Source organism: Symsagittifera roscoffensis, chromosome 7 (assembly GCF_963678635.1).
Source record: "Symsagittifera roscoffensis chromosome 7, txSymRosc1.1, whole genome shotgun sequence".
NCBI classification, from domain to species: Eukaryota; Metazoa; Xenacoelomorpha; order Acoela; family Convolutidae; genus Symsagittifera; species Symsagittifera roscoffensis.
The window spans coordinates 39191172-39210439 of NC_087068.1; the positions used below are offsets into that span (position 1 = coordinate 39191172).

General features: G+C 36.6%; 3 protein-coding genes across 6 annotated transcripts in view; all 3 read left to right on the forward strand.

Annotated features, from left to right (window-relative positions):
• LOC134851080 (uncharacterized) overlaps nucleotides 1–18885 on the forward strand; it is a 46788-nt gene extending 27903 nt beyond the window's left edge. For 2 of the 3 annotated variants that reach the window (XM_063867001.1, XM_063866999.1), the window contains exons 4-9: nucleotides 4232–5086; nucleotides 5990–6346; nucleotides 10441–10461; nucleotides 15702–15902; nucleotides 16440–16517; nucleotides 17183–18885. In XM_063867001.1, the coding sequence (XP_063723071.1) occupies nucleotides 4232–5086; nucleotides 5990–6346; nucleotides 10441–10461; nucleotides 15702–15902; nucleotides 16440–16517; nucleotides 17183–18718 (3048 nt within the window). In that variant the 3' untranslated portion in view covers nucleotides 18719–18885. The remainder of the gene's footprint in view (nucleotides 1–4231; nucleotides 5087–5989; nucleotides 6347–10440; nucleotides 10462–15701; nucleotides 15903–16439; nucleotides 16518–17182) is intronic. The other variant, XM_063867002.1, reaches the window with a different exon arrangement.
• Nucleotides 1–19268, forward strand: part of LOC134851053 (malate dehydrogenase, mitochondrial-like) — a 340885-nt gene that overhangs the window by 276647 nt on the left and 44970 nt on the right. The window lies entirely within an intron of this gene.
• LOC134851054 (retinal rod rhodopsin-sensitive cGMP 3',5'-cyclic phosphodiesterase subunit delta-like) overlaps nucleotides 1–19268 on the forward strand; it is a 150830-nt gene that overhangs the window by 56620 nt on the left and 74942 nt on the right. The gene's annotated exons all lie outside the window — the stretch shown is intronic.

Here is a 19268-nt window from a genome sequence, read left to right on the forward strand (position 1 = left end):
AAGCCATTCCAAGGGCAGAGTTGATGACTTACTACGGCTTTGAGCTAGTCCAATCGACAGTAATTACGGACTCAGGGATAAACGTGTTGATCAATATCCCGGTGCACCACAGGACAGGTCTACACGTGGTCTATCGAGCAAACTCGTTGCCTCAAACCGCGGAAGAGGGATCTACGGCGACGCATTACAAGTTTTCTAACACCCACTCGTTGGTCCCCGAGCGACGAGACAACTTTGCCAAAGTATCAGGCGATATGATTGCGGCGCATTGTAGCGGAAACAGCCGCCTGAAACTGTGTTTCCGACCTTTTGCAATGTCACGAAGCAGCGCGTCGTCATGTTTGGCCAGCTTATTTTTCAATTTGCCCACGACTGCGCTAAAGCTATGCCCCCAAGAAGTGGTGGTGCTGCCCGAGACCCCTTGGCTATTTACTTAGAGGAATCAACTTACCTGGTCACCTCGCGGGATGCTGACTATAAGTTGTTCAATTACTGCAGAGGAGCAAAAGAGAGCGGAGAGACGACAAGGGGCTGTCGAAGCTGGTTACTCCGACCAAGCTGCGATGGCGTATCGAGACCCCGGACGGTGCTATGGTACTAGTACTTGATCCGAGAAGATGCCAGTACGAAACGGGGTTAACCATCACAATACAGCAGCACCCGCTTATCCGAGCCTTGTTTGCCACATTGAAAGAAGCGGAGAGGAACTTGCCGGGTGTGATGATACCGGAGGTTTTACGAGAGCAGGCGCAGAGTGAGATGGTGGAAGCACTTCGGCTCAATCTCATTCAGTTTCCCGAAGGGTCAATGGACCAAGAGGCCCTAGCAGAGATCGCCAAACCTTTTGCGGACCAGATATTGAGGAAACATGCGCCTTTCCACTGGCAAGCGGCACGCAGTGGACCGGTCCAGTATGTGGCTGAGATTATGATAGTATTGATAGTGTTAGCAGTCCTAATTTACACCTACCGCCGATGTGCTTCAAAGAGGGAGGGATAAGCGAGAAATATTATTAGACGACGCCGACGAGACTGGTCGGACAATTACAATTGGTGCGGGATGAGAAGGATGGACGAAAGAGTTCCCCCACCGCGATACGATACGCCCTACGAAAAAGCGAGGACTAAACTAGCTAGTTACCCCCAGGGATCGATGGGATACGATTCGTTCAGCGGGCAAATCTATCTGTCCCCAAGGATTCCCGAAACGCCAATGTTTGACGAAACGAGTACCTCGAGGATAACCGAAGCGAGCGGCTCGACGAGTACACCATTGATGGGAAGAGGCATGAGTTAAGTCCGCAAGAAGTGGGGGATGCCCCCAACGACTGAACCGAAGGTAGGAAGAGTCGTCGCTGTTAAGAACACAAGTGTGTGAGGGGACCCCGATCACCCAGAGGAAATCGTCCCTATCCCTACCCTGAGGCTGCCATACGTTGGTAGGAGACAGCAGTTTGGGAGTGCTATCCACCCCACGTGGACGTCGACGGCGCGTCAACACGGGGACTACCCCTTTCGAGGAAGTCCTCGCTGGCATCCGAGGACGGATGGAGAGACTATTGTGAGGAAGAGACCTCCGAGGGAGAGAACATCAATTATTATAACGAAATAAAAAATAACTTAAATAAAAGATAGACTCAATTGTAATAATTTAATCAGAAACGTTGAAGAATTGTTTAATCCCAAGCGTTGAACAGCATTATTCGGTAGAAAAATAAATTAAAAGGGAAGACTGTAGAATTGGGGATTCTACTGTATTGCATGCTATAGCAACATGAGCGTAAGATTGATTCGTCATTAAGCTAAGTAGCAGAGTAAACAGTTAGTTAATTAAAAATAACTCGGTTTTGAGGTGAATTTGGACTTGATATTTGCACAACTTAGTTAGAGATGCCTATAATGAACTTGGAACTTAAGACTAGTGGCTTCAGAGGAAGAATTCAAATAAGACCTTACGAAAAGGGTACCGAAGAAAATGTCAGGACTTGTAGGGACGACATAACTCTAACTATAACTAAAACTCAAATATACAAGTAGAATAGAGAAAAGAAATTAGCCTACCCTTAGGCAGAACGCTGTGAATTACTAGAGAGAGCAATTGGTTCTCGTTAGTTAGAGAACAATTGTGCTGTGAGAGCGAACGATTGGTTCTCAGTTAGTTAGAGAACAAGAATTGCTAAAGAGAGAGTTAACTAGTTGTGAGATTAGTTGGGTTCTCAATAGTTAGAGAACCAAGAATAGCGAAGTAAAGAGATCAGTCAAAATACCTCGAAAGAATAGTGATCCTTAGTGACACTATCAATTTTAGCAGGTCGGACTGAGTGATTGTGTGGAATTACTGTGGGTAAATCAATAATTAGAATTCTCTAGAAAAAAGACAATTGTTGGCTAAGTTATTTGGAAATCGAATTGTAATTAGGCAATTGTGTTGATTGATCGCGGACCCTTTCCTTTTGATTAGATTACTAGATTATATTCAGGTCACCTAGAGCTTTCTGTAATTGGACCAATATTTATCCGAATTTGATTAGTACTGGAAATTCTTGCGATCGGCGAGAGTGACCAAGGCAGCCTCAAGAGCAGTATAAAGAGGGGCAAGTAACAGATTACTGTACAGAATAGTAGCCACCAACTTAACTCTTTCGGGATTGTGGATAGTAGTGAATCACGGTTGCCCCGCAGAATTCATTTTCATAGGGACCACTTTGCGGTGTCGTTAAGTTAGAGTGCGTGAACGGACCTAGAGGAGCACTCCCTGAATTCTACACCGAGTACCATGATGTACTCCCTACAAATTAACTAAATGTTTTTGAGAACGTTAAAGTCGGCGTAAAAAATAACGCCCTAAACCATAGTTCTCCGCCTTTATTTCGTGAAGTTATAGTGAATAGTGGAGTGGTGAATAGTGCGTTTTGGTCTTCAATTTTGAATTATTGAAAATGAATCTGTCAAATTTTAACATGTTATTCTCAATTTTTTTTGAAAACTTTTTTCAAGTGACGTAGCAAGTAACTACATTTACTATCGATTGCCTCGAGGCGTCAAATTCTTATTTCATCGATTCAATTTGATGACGTTTTTTTCTCTTAGTATAGATCTCTTTCAGTATAAACTTCAGTAATTATACGTAATAGCACCAAAAATTTGAAAAACTGGGAAGCAAAACTTGTAGTAGCACAGAAATAGTTATCAGCCACACCGTCAACCCTTAATGGCTCGAACGCACGCTGATTGCAGCGCATAAACTCAATTGATATACAAAGTCGTACACTTGAAAAATTATACGTTATGAGACCTCTTCTTAATGAACAGCCGTTTTTATCAATCGATTATAACTATACAAGGCAACTCTACAGGCCTGAAGTGTACATTGAAAATGTATTTTCAAGGCAAAAAAGTACAAACTGTTAGTTCACCTCAATTTCCAACCGAAAGAGATTGATTTAAAAATTTTCTCCCTGTTTGGCCATTGAAATTTGAGACAGCGTTTTTAAGCATTATCGGTATAACATGAATGATACAGTGCAGAGATTCCAGTGCATCGGCTTGCATAAATACAAGCAGCATAATTAGTAGTTGAATTTTTAAAATGTCGAAGAAACAAAAATGAAGAAGATGGAAATTTCTTAGACTGTGAATTCAAAACTTGGAATTGTTAAGTTTTGACAGATTTGAAATTGTTTTGCATAGAAACAATTTTCCTTTATTTAAAGCTTTATAATTCAAGCATATGCGCGTTACTTTTTGTGACCTTTATCAAACTAAAGTTTAATGCTTTTCTAATGTTATGCCATGCGAACAGTATCTAAAAGCTCGTCCCGTCCATGTTAAAATACAAGCACGGGAAAAAAGAGAGGCAATAAGACAAGGAAAAGGTAAAAAATGTCTATTCCGTCGGCCGGCGAAAAGCACTGAAAAATTTCAATACGTGTAAGATACACATTACCTGTTTCTATTTCAAATTTCGTATCCATAATTTACGTAATTTCCTCTTCCCATTTTCCTGATTGAAAAAGTCAAAATTATTAAAAGATTATTGCATATCCAAATATTTATTGCACTAGAACGCGGTCAATAGTAATTTCGACCTTTTATTGATCGAAATACTGCGCTTTTTTTTGTTTCCAGCAAGGAGCGAAATTCACTAAATCACTCTTGAACCAGACGCATTTGCAATTTTAGCCTGCCAATTGGTTATTATAGACATTTTTATTAAGACCTTTTTGTTCCAGCACCTGAAATTGAAGGCTGACGAATCGATTAACGAGAGAGAGAATCTACAAGATTGTAAAACAGGACTACACGATTCCAAGATTAGCAATGGGGGATTCATTCTCGCAGGCGCCGGGGACTCCCACGAGAATAGGCAAAATTACCAAAGATTCACTGAACCGAAACGAGAAACAAGTTACAGGCACCAGAACAACCATTTAAATTCGTCCAATTTGTATAAACAAAAAAGCTCCCCTAACCAGGAACGCCCAACAACATTTAATCAGCTATCAACACCTGATCAAAATCAAATACAACAAAGCAATCAATCTCATAAATATGACTTGAACACGCAGTTTACACCAATTAACAGCAGTACACCGAATTCAATTAGGAAAAATTTGCAAGATGAAAACCAAGAAAATAATGAGAGTAGAACCAGTTTAGATACCACAACAAGCGGCTCAACGGTTTGTACTGCTATTGAAACTCGCGATTCAAACTATATTTCAAAACTTCAGCGAGATATTTTAAAAGAATCTGGGATACTTGACGACGATGAAATACGTATCGAGGAATCGCATATAGCTCCGAAGTTAACCAAGTTGTCAAGTTTCAAAGCAGCGGATGTAAAACGACAACAGGAAACGAAAGCTCCGAGCGTACTTGGGTCGAATTACGTGAAAGAAGACTTGCAATATGACGGAAAATTCCTCCAATCAGCACCGGTTGCTGATAAATCGCAAGCAGGAGGCTTAGAGGGGGCTTTGGGAAGAACTAAGGAAGCTAATCCCTCAACTTCAGACTACAGCCGTGGTCATATCGGCGCATCAAAAGACGTGGAATTACCCTTAGCCTCTAAAGACACCAACAAGGTAACTATTGCACTCATATTTTATAGTTCAAAAATAAGAAAGCTTAGATAACCGAAAAGTCAAGTAGTTAGGTTAAGAAGCGGTTTTTCAAGTTAAGTTTCAAAAAGATTTTTTTTTCGTTTTTGAACGGCAGTTTGGAATTTTTTGAGCATATGGTGTCAAATTTGAAATCAAAGCATTTGTGAAAAATCAATTCACGTTGTAAATTGTCAAAAATCATAAAATAGCCATCATAGCATTTTGAAAAAATTTGATCCTTGGAAGTATTTATCGATATAGTTCAAATTGAGCGAATTTGTCCTGAAACTATTTGCATCGGCAGATCGATCAATCCTGATTATTGAGTGGACAATTTGAGCCCTTTTTTCATAATATCAGAGAGCTAGTAATATAAATTCATCCTGGTTATTGTTATGATCAAAATTAACATAAACTATATATACCACTCTTATCTTTATTCCCGCTGGTATAAATTGAAATTACCAATCGACTGTAATCTTTCATATCAGTTTTATGCATCAACTAGTTACCTGGGCGACAAATAACTGTGTTTTTAAATAGATACTGCATTTTGTCTGGTTGAAAAAACAACGACGTCGTTTCACGTATCTAATTTTCAGTCAGCCACCCAGACATTAAAGAGTATCAGGTTTCTTACTTTGTCGGAGTCATTTGTAAGTTTTGTTTGATTTATTAGAACTAGTTGCAGTTTCTTTAAAAAAAGTAATGTTGAAGGGAGCTGATTATTTTCAGGGGCGCTAGACCGTGTTTTTATTAGTCGTATTAAAATTTATCCAGCCAAGTTTAATCATATGTATGCTTATTTTACATCCGATTTCGACGCACAGTTTGCAACCGGCAAATGTTTGAAATTTTGATTTTTTTTACTCACTGCTTTCGCAGGTTTACTTGACTAAAACGGTCAGCAGAAGCGAAAGCCAGCCCCAATTTATAACCAGAAGCAATAACAACCCGACAAACGAAACTAACAGCAAGAAAAGGATTCATTTTCGAGAAACGCCGACTCACAACTTCGTTGAGCCGGACAACAATTTCGCGGCTGATTTGTCCGACGACGACCCAATTGAAAGACTCCCTCTTTCTTCGAGGTCGAGGGGAGGTGTGGGGAGTGGTGATAACAAAGGGGGCTGTTCGAATTTGAGTCTGTTCGAAGAGTTGGATCGGCTGAGAAAGAATAACGCCGCAATGCAGACTGTCATTGATCAACTTACTGAAGAGATCCAGCTGCGCGATAAAACGGTAAATTTATAGGGTCAAAAAAGTTCAGATGAAGCCAAAAATATTTTAAAAAAGAAAAAAATTATTTAATAATGTTGTTTCTGGGTGCTGAAAAATCCCCCTAAACAGCACAATGAGCTTGAATTTCAGGTCTCAAAACTTAATAAAAAATTATGCATGGATCTTGGCTACTTCCTCGTCTTCATTTCTTTTAAATAAAGAAGGAAGTAAAAAATTACTATGACCATATGCAGATTATGTCTGAAAACTTCTAACCACAAAAATTAATATAACTCACATTAATCTCACTTTCTTCACTGTGTTAAATTTCTTTCATTGTAATTTTTTCATTTCCGTCTTTGTTGGTTCAAAATATGGGAATTCAAGGTTCATTGATTTATCAGGGAAAACTTTGAATTTTTAAACTCAAACTCTTAAAGCTGTTTTCGGCAATTTTTTCATCTGTTCAAAAAGCTTTCGAAAAAGTTTTTTATCTGCTGAAAAATCTCTCAAAAGAAGCTCTCGTGAAAAAGCTCTCGAGTTTTTAAAGAGTCGATGAACGTAGTGAAGATTTTTATGAGGTCGTGATAATTTTTTTTGTTTTTTTTTCTCAGGAAAAGTCTTGAAACTTGTTCGCCCTCAAATGAAGATTTCGTGGTTTGACTTTGATTTCATTCTATGTTCAGATCATATCTTCTGACAAAAGGAAGGTGAACTCCACTATCAAACAGCAAAAGTGGAAATGTTGTGAAAAATTTGACTTCTAATTTCGAAAGTGGATTTAATTTTCAAATTTCTTAGAAAAATCAAGACTCTGCCTATTGGTCCAGTTTTCTCAAATTGATTTGATTTTACCGAAAAAAGTGACCGTCATAAAATATTTTTCATACTAAAAATGATCTAGGTCACATATTTTTTACTTAAATATTTTTTACTTTGAAATTCAAAAAATGAAATTTTTTCAGAAAAAATCAGATTATTTCTTCTTCTTTGCGTTCAGCGACTCTTTTCAAACCGTATATTGGCTATGCTATAAATTATCTTAAAACTATCAAGGTTTTGAAACTTAATTTGCGCAAAATTTTCTAAATTTCAATTGGCGCATAATGTAATTGACGAATTAATCCGGCTTCAAAATTGCATTGAGGCACGCTCATTAATCCAAATATTGAATTAGTTGGCGTAATTTTATCATTTTGTAGTTATCATCTTGACTTTACATTGTTTGTGGGTGGATGATATTCAACCAAAAGAATGAATCTTTTTGAAAATTTTCTGTGAAAACGTTAATTGAAATCCTTCGGAACATTCAGCGTTTTGCCCTGATACGAACATTTTTCTATAAAATTTAGTTCTTTCTTGATGCCTAGATTTCATTGAGAAAAATGCTTTTTTGAGAGAGTTCAAAACTTCTTATCTGGCCTAAAAAAGTTAAAATAAAACTCGATGCGCTTTGGAAAGAATTGAAGCAGAGAGGAAATTTTATACATCTTGTTTTCGTTTTCAGACAATTAACAATTTTTCTGAAGAGATCTTTTAACTTGTTCTGAAAAATTGTTTTAGGTTAAGGCAAAATTTTTCTGGATTTAAAACTTTACTTATCTGATACGTAGAGTTTTTTTTATAAAAAAAAAAGTTTTTTTTTGCAATTCATTAAGCTTTTTGTAGTCCAAAATCTAAAATTATGTCATAGAAAGTTCTATAGTTCCGGAAATTTTTTTCACAGAGAAACATACTTAAAAAAGTTGTATAGAAATTTAGAATCTCACTAAATTTTCATAGTTTATGTTGTCTAAAATTATTTGGTGCCAATTGTTGTCAAATGTGGCAGATGCTCTTTTAATTTTGTTTTATCTGTTTTTATTTTAACTAATAATTGCTCGTAAAAATGTTCGGCAGAATCAATCGAATTTACAATGAAAATGAGTATAACTAAAAGTTAATGTGTTAGCTTTGATACAAAGCTGGTGAATGATACCCTCAACCTTTTGGTATTATTTGTATACACACTCAAACAGATTTGCTGCGAGCTTTTTGCATCTTAATTTTTTTGGAAATTTGTTCATTGTCTATACTGATTTTGCCGCTGAGCTTAATTTGCCGGCCCTGTTGTCTGCCCTTGAAAATCAGGACAACTTAGTTTTTGAGAGTGTTTTATTTTTTCGTTTATTTTTTCCAAGCAAAATTGAGCATCACAACTAATCATCGTAATGAGTCATGTGATATATCATTAAGAAAATTAGAAGTGTGAAAAACATTGACAAATTTGTTCCAGTGTTAAGAAATTTAGCCCAATTCCGAGCGAGTAAAGCGATAAAATTTTACCAATAAGGCTGAAAAATTCTTCCAGTTGTGATTGGAATGGAATGACTTCAAAAAATTTGACAGAGTTGTCCCAGTGTTAAGAAAAACCAGTTTTAAAGTTTTGAGTATTTTTCCAATTTCGAGCAAACAAAGCAATCGAGTATAGTTCGTTATATATACAAATTGACCATTAAGGCTGAGAAAGTTTGGTTTATTAAAAAGAAAACTAATTTTGAAAGTTTCAATTAGCGCTTAATCGACACTGAAATGTGACCGAACTATATTTTTAAAAGTAGAACTTGATTTTATTGATCCAGTTTTCTTAAATTGGCCTAACTTCTTCTAAAAAGTTTCAATCCTAAATTGTTCTTTGTCAATTAAAAATTATCTTTTCGGAGAGTTTTAAGGCTATCATTTTTTTTTGAAATTCGAAAGTTAGGATTTTTTCAAAAATAAGTAAGACTCTTTTTGTGTACTTGCGTTTTGCGTTCATTGATTTTTTTCCAACTGTAGTGGGTGATTTTATATGCCTCTCAGTAAAACAGGAATTCAATGAAAAAAATTTAAAAACAGCAAAATGAATCACAAGTTTTGAAATTCGGTTCCCAGTCAACAATTTTTGTTACTGCGCTGTGAAAACTATATGATAAATCAAAACGGTAAAATTTATATCAAAAATTTTTAAGAAAATCGCTGATAAATTTCAAAAGATTACTTCAAAAGTAAATTGCACCATTTTTCTCGAAATTGTCTGTCAGAAACGAGGGTGAATAGACAATAAAAGTGCTGTGTAATTCCAATTACAAATATAATTTTGAACAATTTTTTATCTCAAATCTATACTTTTCAACTTTAAATACAAAAAGCAGAATGCACAACGTTTTAAATTTAACTATATCCAAGTGCACAACGTTTTAAATTTAACTATATCCCCCCTCGAGTACCTAGTAAAGATTATCCCACCTGTAAAGAAATAAATCAACAGTTAAGCATATCAGAATTTTATACCTAATAACGAATTCCACCCTTTTGCAAAATGGGGGATATACTTAAGAGATCCAAAACTGAAAAAGGTTTTAGTATGATACGCCACACTGGAGAAGCGACATCTTGCTTTGAGGTATTGTAAATTGCGTAGAAAAAAGACAACCTGAACCAGAGTTCTTACCCACTTTCGAGAGTGATTGAAACAAAAACGGTGTTTGATTATGAATTAGCGTGGTCAGATGCATCTGTGATTTATTTTGAAACTGATGTTATGTAACAAAACAACACCTTTTTGGTGCGTTCATGTTAGTCGTTCCTGTTAATCGATTCCCGCAATGAGAGCTAATGGTATGGAACTAGTTGTAAACTCTTTGACCTGTCTATAACATTTCGACCATATGAGATGCGAATCCTTTCAGCACAATAGAATGGAGGGCGGTCTTAGAGAAGAATGGTTCAAAAGCAGAAGAAAGGGTCTAATTAAAGTGCACAACGATATGTAGGATGCGATGAAGCTGATACATGTTGCGCGCTTTCCAGTCCACAGAGTCAAATTTATGAAAACGCGGGCCACTAGGAGAGAGTGTTCACTGTTGTATTTGTAATATTTTTTTAGTGTTCTGCTCTTGTACCATTCTGCTCAATGCTCCGCCTCCGATAAAATAAATAACACAATTTTTAGCTGGTTCGAAGTCAAAGTTCCAAAGCTCACAAAGCTGTTCAAAAATTTAACAATCATTTAGCTGTCAAATCATTTGTTAAAAATTACAGAGGTTATACAACTCTTTAAATGGACCGGAAAATGACCACTATTTAATTCACAGCAAGCCTACTACGATGACTTGGTAAGTCCATTGCTCTTATTGGCAAACACAACTTCTCGTGTCATTGTAGATTTTCATCATCTCTGCTCTTCGATTGATTGATTATACATTACATGTATGTACCAGTGATTACTGTTTACCTTTTAGTTAAAAAAAAACAAAAATAAATTTAAATCGAGGCGAAGCTTTATCTGACTAGTTTATTAATCATTATGAGCCTAGTGAGTTCCATCATATGGTTTGTATTCAAAATTTCATAGTCATTAATTTGCTCAATCTTTCGTATTTCAATCTTTGGAAGGGCTCAAAGTAAAGTTTTAATTTGGCACATCATCATTTTATTGCCGACTGACGGCGCGACTTAAGAAAAGACTGACGGCGCGACTTAAGCACGCGGCGCGGCTGCGAAATCCAGTCTGAAAGCGGTACGCGGGGCGTGACTTACAAAGTCTTTCTTAAGTCGCGGACCTCGACGCGGGTGTCGCATTTTCAATTTAAACTGTCATGAGAATAGAATGGCATGAAAAAAAACGTAGTGATTATACTCATTTTTGTTGTTCCGATTTTTGAATAAAGAAAACAAAAAACGTACGTTTCAAGCAAAAAGCAAAAAATTTACAAAAAATGCTTAAAACCAGTTGTGACTCTGCAAGTTTTTAATGATGGATCAATTTAAAAATTTCAATTTCGTTTTCGTCATGAAAATGCAATTCGACTGAAATCTATCTAAAGTAATTATCTCAACATAATCCCGATAAAGTCATGCGACCTACAGATTTTTCAGACTGTTGGGATCTGACTTTCTAATGTAAGTTCTGGCGTAGTTTTTCCCCATAAAATTGTTTGCGAACAATTATTGACAAAACTTCTTGTAGCATCTTACAAATGTTAATGCCCTCAGCTCAAAATTAAACAGTTCTTTTTACATACCATAATTCGTAAAACTACAATGGGGTTTTTCCAATTTGGGATATTTAATGCTATTCATCCAAATAGTGCGTTACAGGATGCCAAAACTATAGTTTAGTAGTTGAAGTTGCGTGGGAGAGATGAGGGAATGTAAAAAATATAAACTTTATCTCTTATTTTTTGAAGAAAAACTACTTCAAATACTCTCAAAGCAGTCAAAACAAATAAGGTTTTGCTTGATACAAGCAGCCTTGTTTTATTCAGACTTGTTATAAAACGATTTGTAATTAGTGTTGAGAACACTGGCCTGCATAAGTTCGAAGAATGGCTTGCAAAACTATTAAGGAAATTATTCAAATTTTATCCGGAGCCCAAGCTGTGCACTGGATATTCGACCAATTGGATGTTTTAGGTAACTGGAATACAGAGACTTATTTTTGAAATTGTTCAAAAACGGAAGCAATTTCCACTTTTAAAATTTCCGTGAACTCCGCGCTCAAATACTTGGAAAATAAGTTTTGTCGCGAATTCTGCAATGAGCAAATATAGCTTGTTATTCCGGATTCTGGGCAATTTGTTAACGGATTCCGCAATTGTAAATGGATTTTACTAAAAATTTGCGTATTTCGCTTAAATTTTGCGGGTTCCGCTTGCAATTGTCGTATTCCAATAAAATGTTACGGATTTCGCTTACACTTGCAGATTTCGCAATAAATTAGTTTTTACTATGCAGATATAATATAATTTATTTATGGACTCTACAATCTGTTCCGGATTCCGCAATTTTTTCCCGTACTTTTCATCTTTTTGTCGACTCAAGTTGTTTTTAAAAAAAAAATGACCCTTGTTCACTCTCATTTTTTAACCGTTTCACCTTTGTAGCTCGCTGTTCCAATCACTGAAAGTGAAAAAAAATCAATTTGGAGTTTTTTCAATTTCTAAATGTATTTTTAAGAGCTAGATTGATACGTTTTATTGACGTTTTCCAGTCAAGAACCGGATTTTAAAAGTTCGAAAGAACTCATTGTAAAACTGTCGTGAAAAGATTATGGAATAGAAAAATTGAGAGAAAAAAATAAATTGGATTTTCGAATTTCTGAAGACTGACAAAAGATTGGGGTCTTATTCACTAAACGGCCCAAATCAATTTTTCTACATTGTTAGCTGAAAATTATGCGATCAAATTTGATTGGGTGATTTTAGCTAATCAAATTCAAGTTACACGGTCAAGCATTCCGATCAACTTTTTTAGCAGATAAAAATATTTCAAAATTGCCGAAAAAGTGGAACTTTGAGTCAAATTTTGGATCACTTGTGAAACCTTGTCCAGAACAGCAAAATTTAGTAAAATGGCTTTTTAAAAACAAAATTCAATTTTTTTTATCATTTCGGCTAATAATTTTATCTGCTTGAAATTTCAATTGAAATGGCAAAAAATATCGATGGAAAGGTCTAATTCGCCAATCAATCTCATTCACAATAATTTCAGTTCAAGAGATGTAGAAATAATGAATTTGGGCCGTTTAGTGTATAAGACCCAAAGATTGTTCAGCAACAATCGTATAAAGTAAAGTTATTAGTCTGATATTGTTTTTACCGAAATTATTTTCTGGTAGTTTTTGTGATGATTTTTAAAAAATGTAATTATTGTTCCGACTTTCGATACGAAAGTAACGGAATATTTGTGCTCGGGGTGGGTTTTTTTTCTTCAGACAAATTTCGACTTTTATCCTAGCCATTTTTCACGAAATTTTTTTATATCATTCAAAAGTTTGTTGTCTTGAGCTTAAATTTGAAAAGATATTTCACCTGTGATCATTTTTCGTAGAGTTATGAGGGTTTAAAGATTGCCATTTTGACCAATTTGGGACAATTAACGCGCGATATAATTCGCGCTATTAACGCGTAAGCGGAGATTTAATCCGTCTTATAAATCGTTCCAAATTGGTTGAACGAAGCTTATTTGCCATAATTGATTTGTTACAAGGAACGAAATTTCTCTTTTTGTACTTTATATGGCGTGTGGGGGGATGGTTTTCACAAAAAAAATCAAGTTTTAGAAAAAATTTTCATTTTGTTTTATTTCAATTAATTTTTTTATGCTTTTACTGCTGCTCCATAAACCTTAAAAGGCAGTCGGAACATTCAGGGCTTCGCCCTGATACGAGCAGTCTTGTTTCTTTGTTATTCAACTAACGTGATTCAACTTTCAATTTATTCAAAGAGTATTTAAGCAAGCGCAATATCAATTTGTTAATTTTATTCTCCGTACCCTTCTCAAAAAAGTTTTTAAATGAAATAAGCGAGTTTGAAAGCATAATATCTTAAGGTCATTTTCTTCCCATGCAAGTCACTTATTTTGATGCCAAAACAAAAACAGTTATATCTAGCTGCATACGTAGCTGCCTGATATCTAAGAAAGGAAAACGAGTAAAAGTAATTCAATCTGATACGCTGTTGCTAAATTTTTACAGAAAATTAATGTTGTATATAGCACAGGGGCGGATTTAGGGGGAGGGGGCGGTTGCCCCCCCCCCCCCCCCCCCCCCTCATGGATTCGACACCCTGCTGACCAAAAGGGTCCCCCCTTTGGTACTTTTTCAGAAATCCACTTTTGACCGACCGACCCTAAAATTTTTCTAAAGGCACCTTCGGCGCCAATATTTACTAATTTTGAGGGGGAGCGCGCGCCGAAAAAACGCAATTTTTTGGTCAAAGTTTTCCAAAAAGTGCCTAAAACGCCTTTTTTGACTGTTTTTTTTTATTTTGCCTGCGGGCAAAACAGTGCTTTGGGAGAGCTCAAAAAATCAATTTGGTCGACCTAAAAAAAAGGTCGTCAAAATTTTCGATTTATTTTTGAAAATCCGCCCCCCCCCTCGAGAAAATCCTAGATCCACCCCTGATATAGCATCAAAGTTTTGATGTAGCATCAACTTTTTGCAAAATTCGTTTTCTTCGAATGCACATTTGTACTTTCTAGCATTTTTCCGTTTCTTTACCGTTTTCATAGCTCTCCGTCGTTTCCTTCCTAGTGTCATCGAAGATCAACTTTCCTACGGCGTTCGTTTCCTTATGCAAAAAATTTCGCTCTTCAAGTAAAGGTGGTAGCTTTCACGACAAACATTAGCTGGCTAAAATATTACGTATAACAGCTCAAAATATCTGATCTAGTTGCGTTTTCATTTTTCTGTTATCTGTCATATAATTTCTGTTTATTTATAGAGCCCTCAGTCGATTTTTTTCCACATTTTAGTCTGCAAAACTGCCGATGATATCTTTTTTTTTCATTCTAATGCAACGTTAAATTCTTTTTTCAAATCTGAAAAAAAAACTATTTTTTTTTCAGATTTGAAAAAAGAATTTATCGTTGCATTAGATTGAAGCTTCTTTCAAAAAATCTCGATACTTTTCCTTTTTTTATCCTTTTTAACAATGAAATTCATATACTATTGGAGGCGTATAACCAAGATCCTGCTAAAAAAGCGTTTACGTTCAATAGATAAATTCAATAACTGTAACATAATTGGTTTCACGAGAAGCGTCTTTGATACACTTGATTGAAGCGTGTTCAAAGCTTAGAGCCTCTCTAGCGCAAAAAAATATTATCGACCTTTTCCTGCAAAATAATGTATCCTTTGTCCTTTCGGTTGAAAAAATGTGCGTCGTAAATTCCGTTTCATTGGACAAATTTACATTTTTCATTGTTTTATTATTATGCGTTTCTTTTATTTCCTAAACAGTTTATGATCTAATGTTTTATACTCATTTGAACATCGCAGTATTCAACATGCTTCCGCTTTGAAAAAATAAAAATCAAACGCAAGATGACAGTAAAAACACAGACAGTTTGTAAAATTTCAATACCATCTTTTTGTTGCAAAATACACCAGACCGAATTAAACGCAACAATCTTTCTTTTTTATGTGTATTTTCATTTCAATGTTGTTTTTTTTCTCTCTCTCTCGTTTGGAATTGGCCTCAGAGCGCCCCGATATCAATTAGACACGCCCTTAGTAGCGATTAGGCGGTATTATCTATTGCGGATGTAACAGACGATCACCTGCAATAATAACGGTGTAAGTAATTAAAATTCACGGATCTTGTTAACTATTCCCCCCCCCCCCTATTGCAATAGGAAGCGGGTGGGGGGGGGGGGGGGGGGGGGGTGTTTTAAAAAGACTTTTCAAAATAGTTTGAAGTGTGTAATCAAAGTTAGTCAGAACATCTTTCACTATTTTGCAGTCTGATCATTTAATTGTTTTTGAAATGAATATTTAGCGTTATTTCATTTCATTGCTAGTTGACTACCCTAGATTTTTCTAAATGAATTACTTTGTTTTTTAACGGTTTAGATCAATGACCTTGAATCGCAGATCCAGCAGCTTTCGCAAATCATAACTACCAAACAGCCGTCACCAACTCCAGGAGTCGTGGCAGATCATCTGCAGGGTTCAAACAACCTCCCCCCTGGAGTGGGGGGCACATCAGTTGGAGGTGCAGATACTCAGTCTATTATGAGTGATCTCAGCCACATGACGTCACTCACTTCATCGGTTAGTTATGAAACTTTCTGTCTACTAATTGACAGACCATCGCACCTTGGGCCCGTTTTAAAGGAGCAAATTTTTGAGACAATTTGTACCCTTTTCGACACCGCCCCCCCCCCCCCCCCCCACAAATAAAAACACAAAAAACAACGGTTAAAACAACGCGCGTCAAAACAAAGTAGCTAGAAACAACGCATTAATAAAACCCGCCTCAAATTTGACATAAGGTGGTTCAAAAAAGCTCCGGAAATTTCTAGAGGTTTTGTCATTTGCTCTGAAAAAATCTTAAAAACCTGAAAAAGGGTGTAAAGTGTTAAATACAGCTGATTTTGTTTTCACGTGAGCAACTGACAATGTTTTCATGAACAATGATTGAGCGCTAAAAATAGTTTTTTTTTTCCATTTTCTTAGATGCTTGTCTTTCTGGGTGACACTAAGCTGACATGCAGATGTGCAGATTGGAGTCTGCTCTCCTAATTCCCAATTGATTTCCGACTGATTCCCCTGATTGGTTGAATATTGTTTTTTGTTGTTGTTGTTCAGACAGTGCCCATTCAGCCTGCTACTCTCTACCAGTGCACCAGATGTGAGGAGATGTTCAAAAACCTGGTCCAGTTTCAGGTAAATAACTTTGTATTAAGTATTGTATAATGCAAAGTATAATAATAGTATTAATATTACAATTAGTATAATACTATTGTATAATGTATTGTAAACTTTATTTTGTATGAACTATTGCCAGTTTCAGGCAATACTTCTAGAAAAAATAGCCACATCTTAACTAGTTTCTCGAATTTAATCCTTAAAAAACACGGTAATAAGTTGCAAGAGAATTGAACTATTAGAGTTCGAATTTTTTTTCTTTAATCCATTGGTAAAAACTTTCTTTCTTTTTTCTGGGTAAAAAGAAGTATTTTCCCGTCCTAGTATTGCAATAGGGAGAGGAATAGTTAACAAGATCCGTAAATTACAGAGATATCAAGAGTTTTAAAATAGCATTTTAACAATATTTTACTTTGGGTCAGTTTTGAAATTCGACTGTTTTCACCATTTAGCCCCCAATCCCTCTCCTAGTACTGACCATTTAAGCTCATGATCAGTTAAGTTTCCAGTGTGGTTCAGAAGTTTCAATAATGTTCATTGGAAATTTTTACCTGAGAGTTTTGGCTCAAATGATTATCTTTTCTCGTATAAAAAAGATGGGTAAGCTGTGGCGAATAGATACGATGCCATCAGGAATTGATTATTCCTCACAAAAAAGTTGATTCAAATTGATTGTGTTCTAGACGCACATAACTCAATGTCTCGAGCGGGCTCTGTTCAACAAAGAATCTTCCAAAATGCGCCGCAGTCGATCCGCCGCAACCAGTCGAGATCGAAGTGACAGGGATCGCGACCGGTCTCAAACCAGCAGTATTTTCCCTCCAAAATCCCAAGACTCAATTAACAATGCAGCTTCCAACGTGCAGTCACAAGAGAGCATTATCACCGCAACAAGCGGAACAACAGCGGGCGCCGAATCGGTCCGAAACGAATCCTCGCAGCTGCCGACAACGTCAGCGGCAACGAGGAGTAATTCCACTTCGGTTTTGTATCAAAGCAACCGCAATCGTGCAAATCGCCGGCACATTGCAGAGACATCACTTGACACAGTAGACAGTCAAAGTCAAGGTCAAAAGATTAGTATTGTGTCAACTGATAGCATAACAAGAAGTACAAAGACAATGTCTCCTAATTTCACCAGCACCGATATTAAAAAGCTGCCTTCGCAGCCGATTTTATCCTACAAAACGTCACCGAATTACGAAGAATTATGGCCTTCGGAAAATGCATCTCAAATGAAACACTCGGACTCAATGCGAGATACGTTCGGAAAAAGTTTCGACGAAATTGCGAGCTCGCTTAGAGTGCATGCTAGTGCTACGCAACAAAGGCCCAGTTCTTTTGTTCAGGCTGAGAAACCGAAACTTTCTATGGGTAAAAAATTAATGAAAAGTTCAAGTGATGCTGTTTATATACCCAAAGAGTTAAGGCCTCTGCGACCCAAAATGCCGCCGCCTGTAAGTGAAGATAAGCAAGCTCCTACCGCTTCCAGTGAATTTTCGAAAGGTCAACCACCTAAAAGGTCACCCCCTAATTTTGCGCCGGCCAATCTACCTCCACGAGGAGCTACATTAGCTGCATATCACAGTACAAGCCCTCAAATTTCTCCGACAGCTAGCATGCAACGAAGCCCGAATGGCAGTTTCACAATGGGTAATAATAATCATCAGTCGAACGACAGGTCACGACCACTCGGCCCTCCGCCCCCGATTCCGAAACGAGGCGAGGACTCAAAGCAGAAGGCGTCGGAACAGGCGAGTAAACGAAGTGCAAGGAGTCGAGTTAAAGACGCTGTTAAATCTCCGTTTTCGACAATAAGACGCCGTATGAAGTCAATGAGCTCTTTAGAACGGATTCCAAGAAATAAAGATATCGCAAAGGAGGAGAGTAAACGTAATGGGACTATAAAAAGTAATGAAAACACGTGGGAGTTTTCTAATAGCCCAATTCAACGTCAATATAACCCTAACTCTGCTTATAATATACCCCAACAAGGGTACCATAATGGACCGGGCTCAACTTACTCGCCCCCTCAAAGAGCGGCTAGTTTTTACGGGGGTTCGCTTCGACAACCGGGTAGTCATATGATGTCAAATCCAGCAATGTACAGACCTTTACCACCATCGCCTAATACTAGATTTTACAATCACAATTACAAATATAGTACTAATGACTCTGCTGCTAGAGCTTTTTTGCATGGAACCGGGACCGAAGTGTAATCACGTCATAGATGTAATTTCTCGCGTGACTAAAAACTGAAGGTCATTTGTCGATTCACCTGGTAGCCTTAAATTATTGAATACTATTGAATATAATGAAAATATAGATTTGAAATCATTGTTGATAAAATTTGTAACTTAAATCAGCTTTATTCTTATTAGCATCATCTGAATTAATTTATATAAAGCAACCGGTTTTTGAACCAAAAACTGTCAAGGTTTTCTTGTCAAGCCTAAACATCTCAAAAAATAGTGGAGTCACGATCGGTCAAAATATCATTTCATTTGAGACCCTTCTATTTGAGACCCAGTTTTTAAAAATTTCGAGACCATGCGCATAAGCTTGTGTCAAAAACAATCAAAGAATGTAAAAGCACATCAAATGAATTTCAGGGAAACAATCCGTATACATTTTAAGCGATAGTTGAAAAATTTTAGATCAGCAATTTGTTCATAAGCTTTGAAATTTGTTTTAATCACGTTTAACATTATGATCAAATCATGTTTGCGAGCATCGTGCATGTTAGTTTTGCACTTTTTTGGCGTCGTA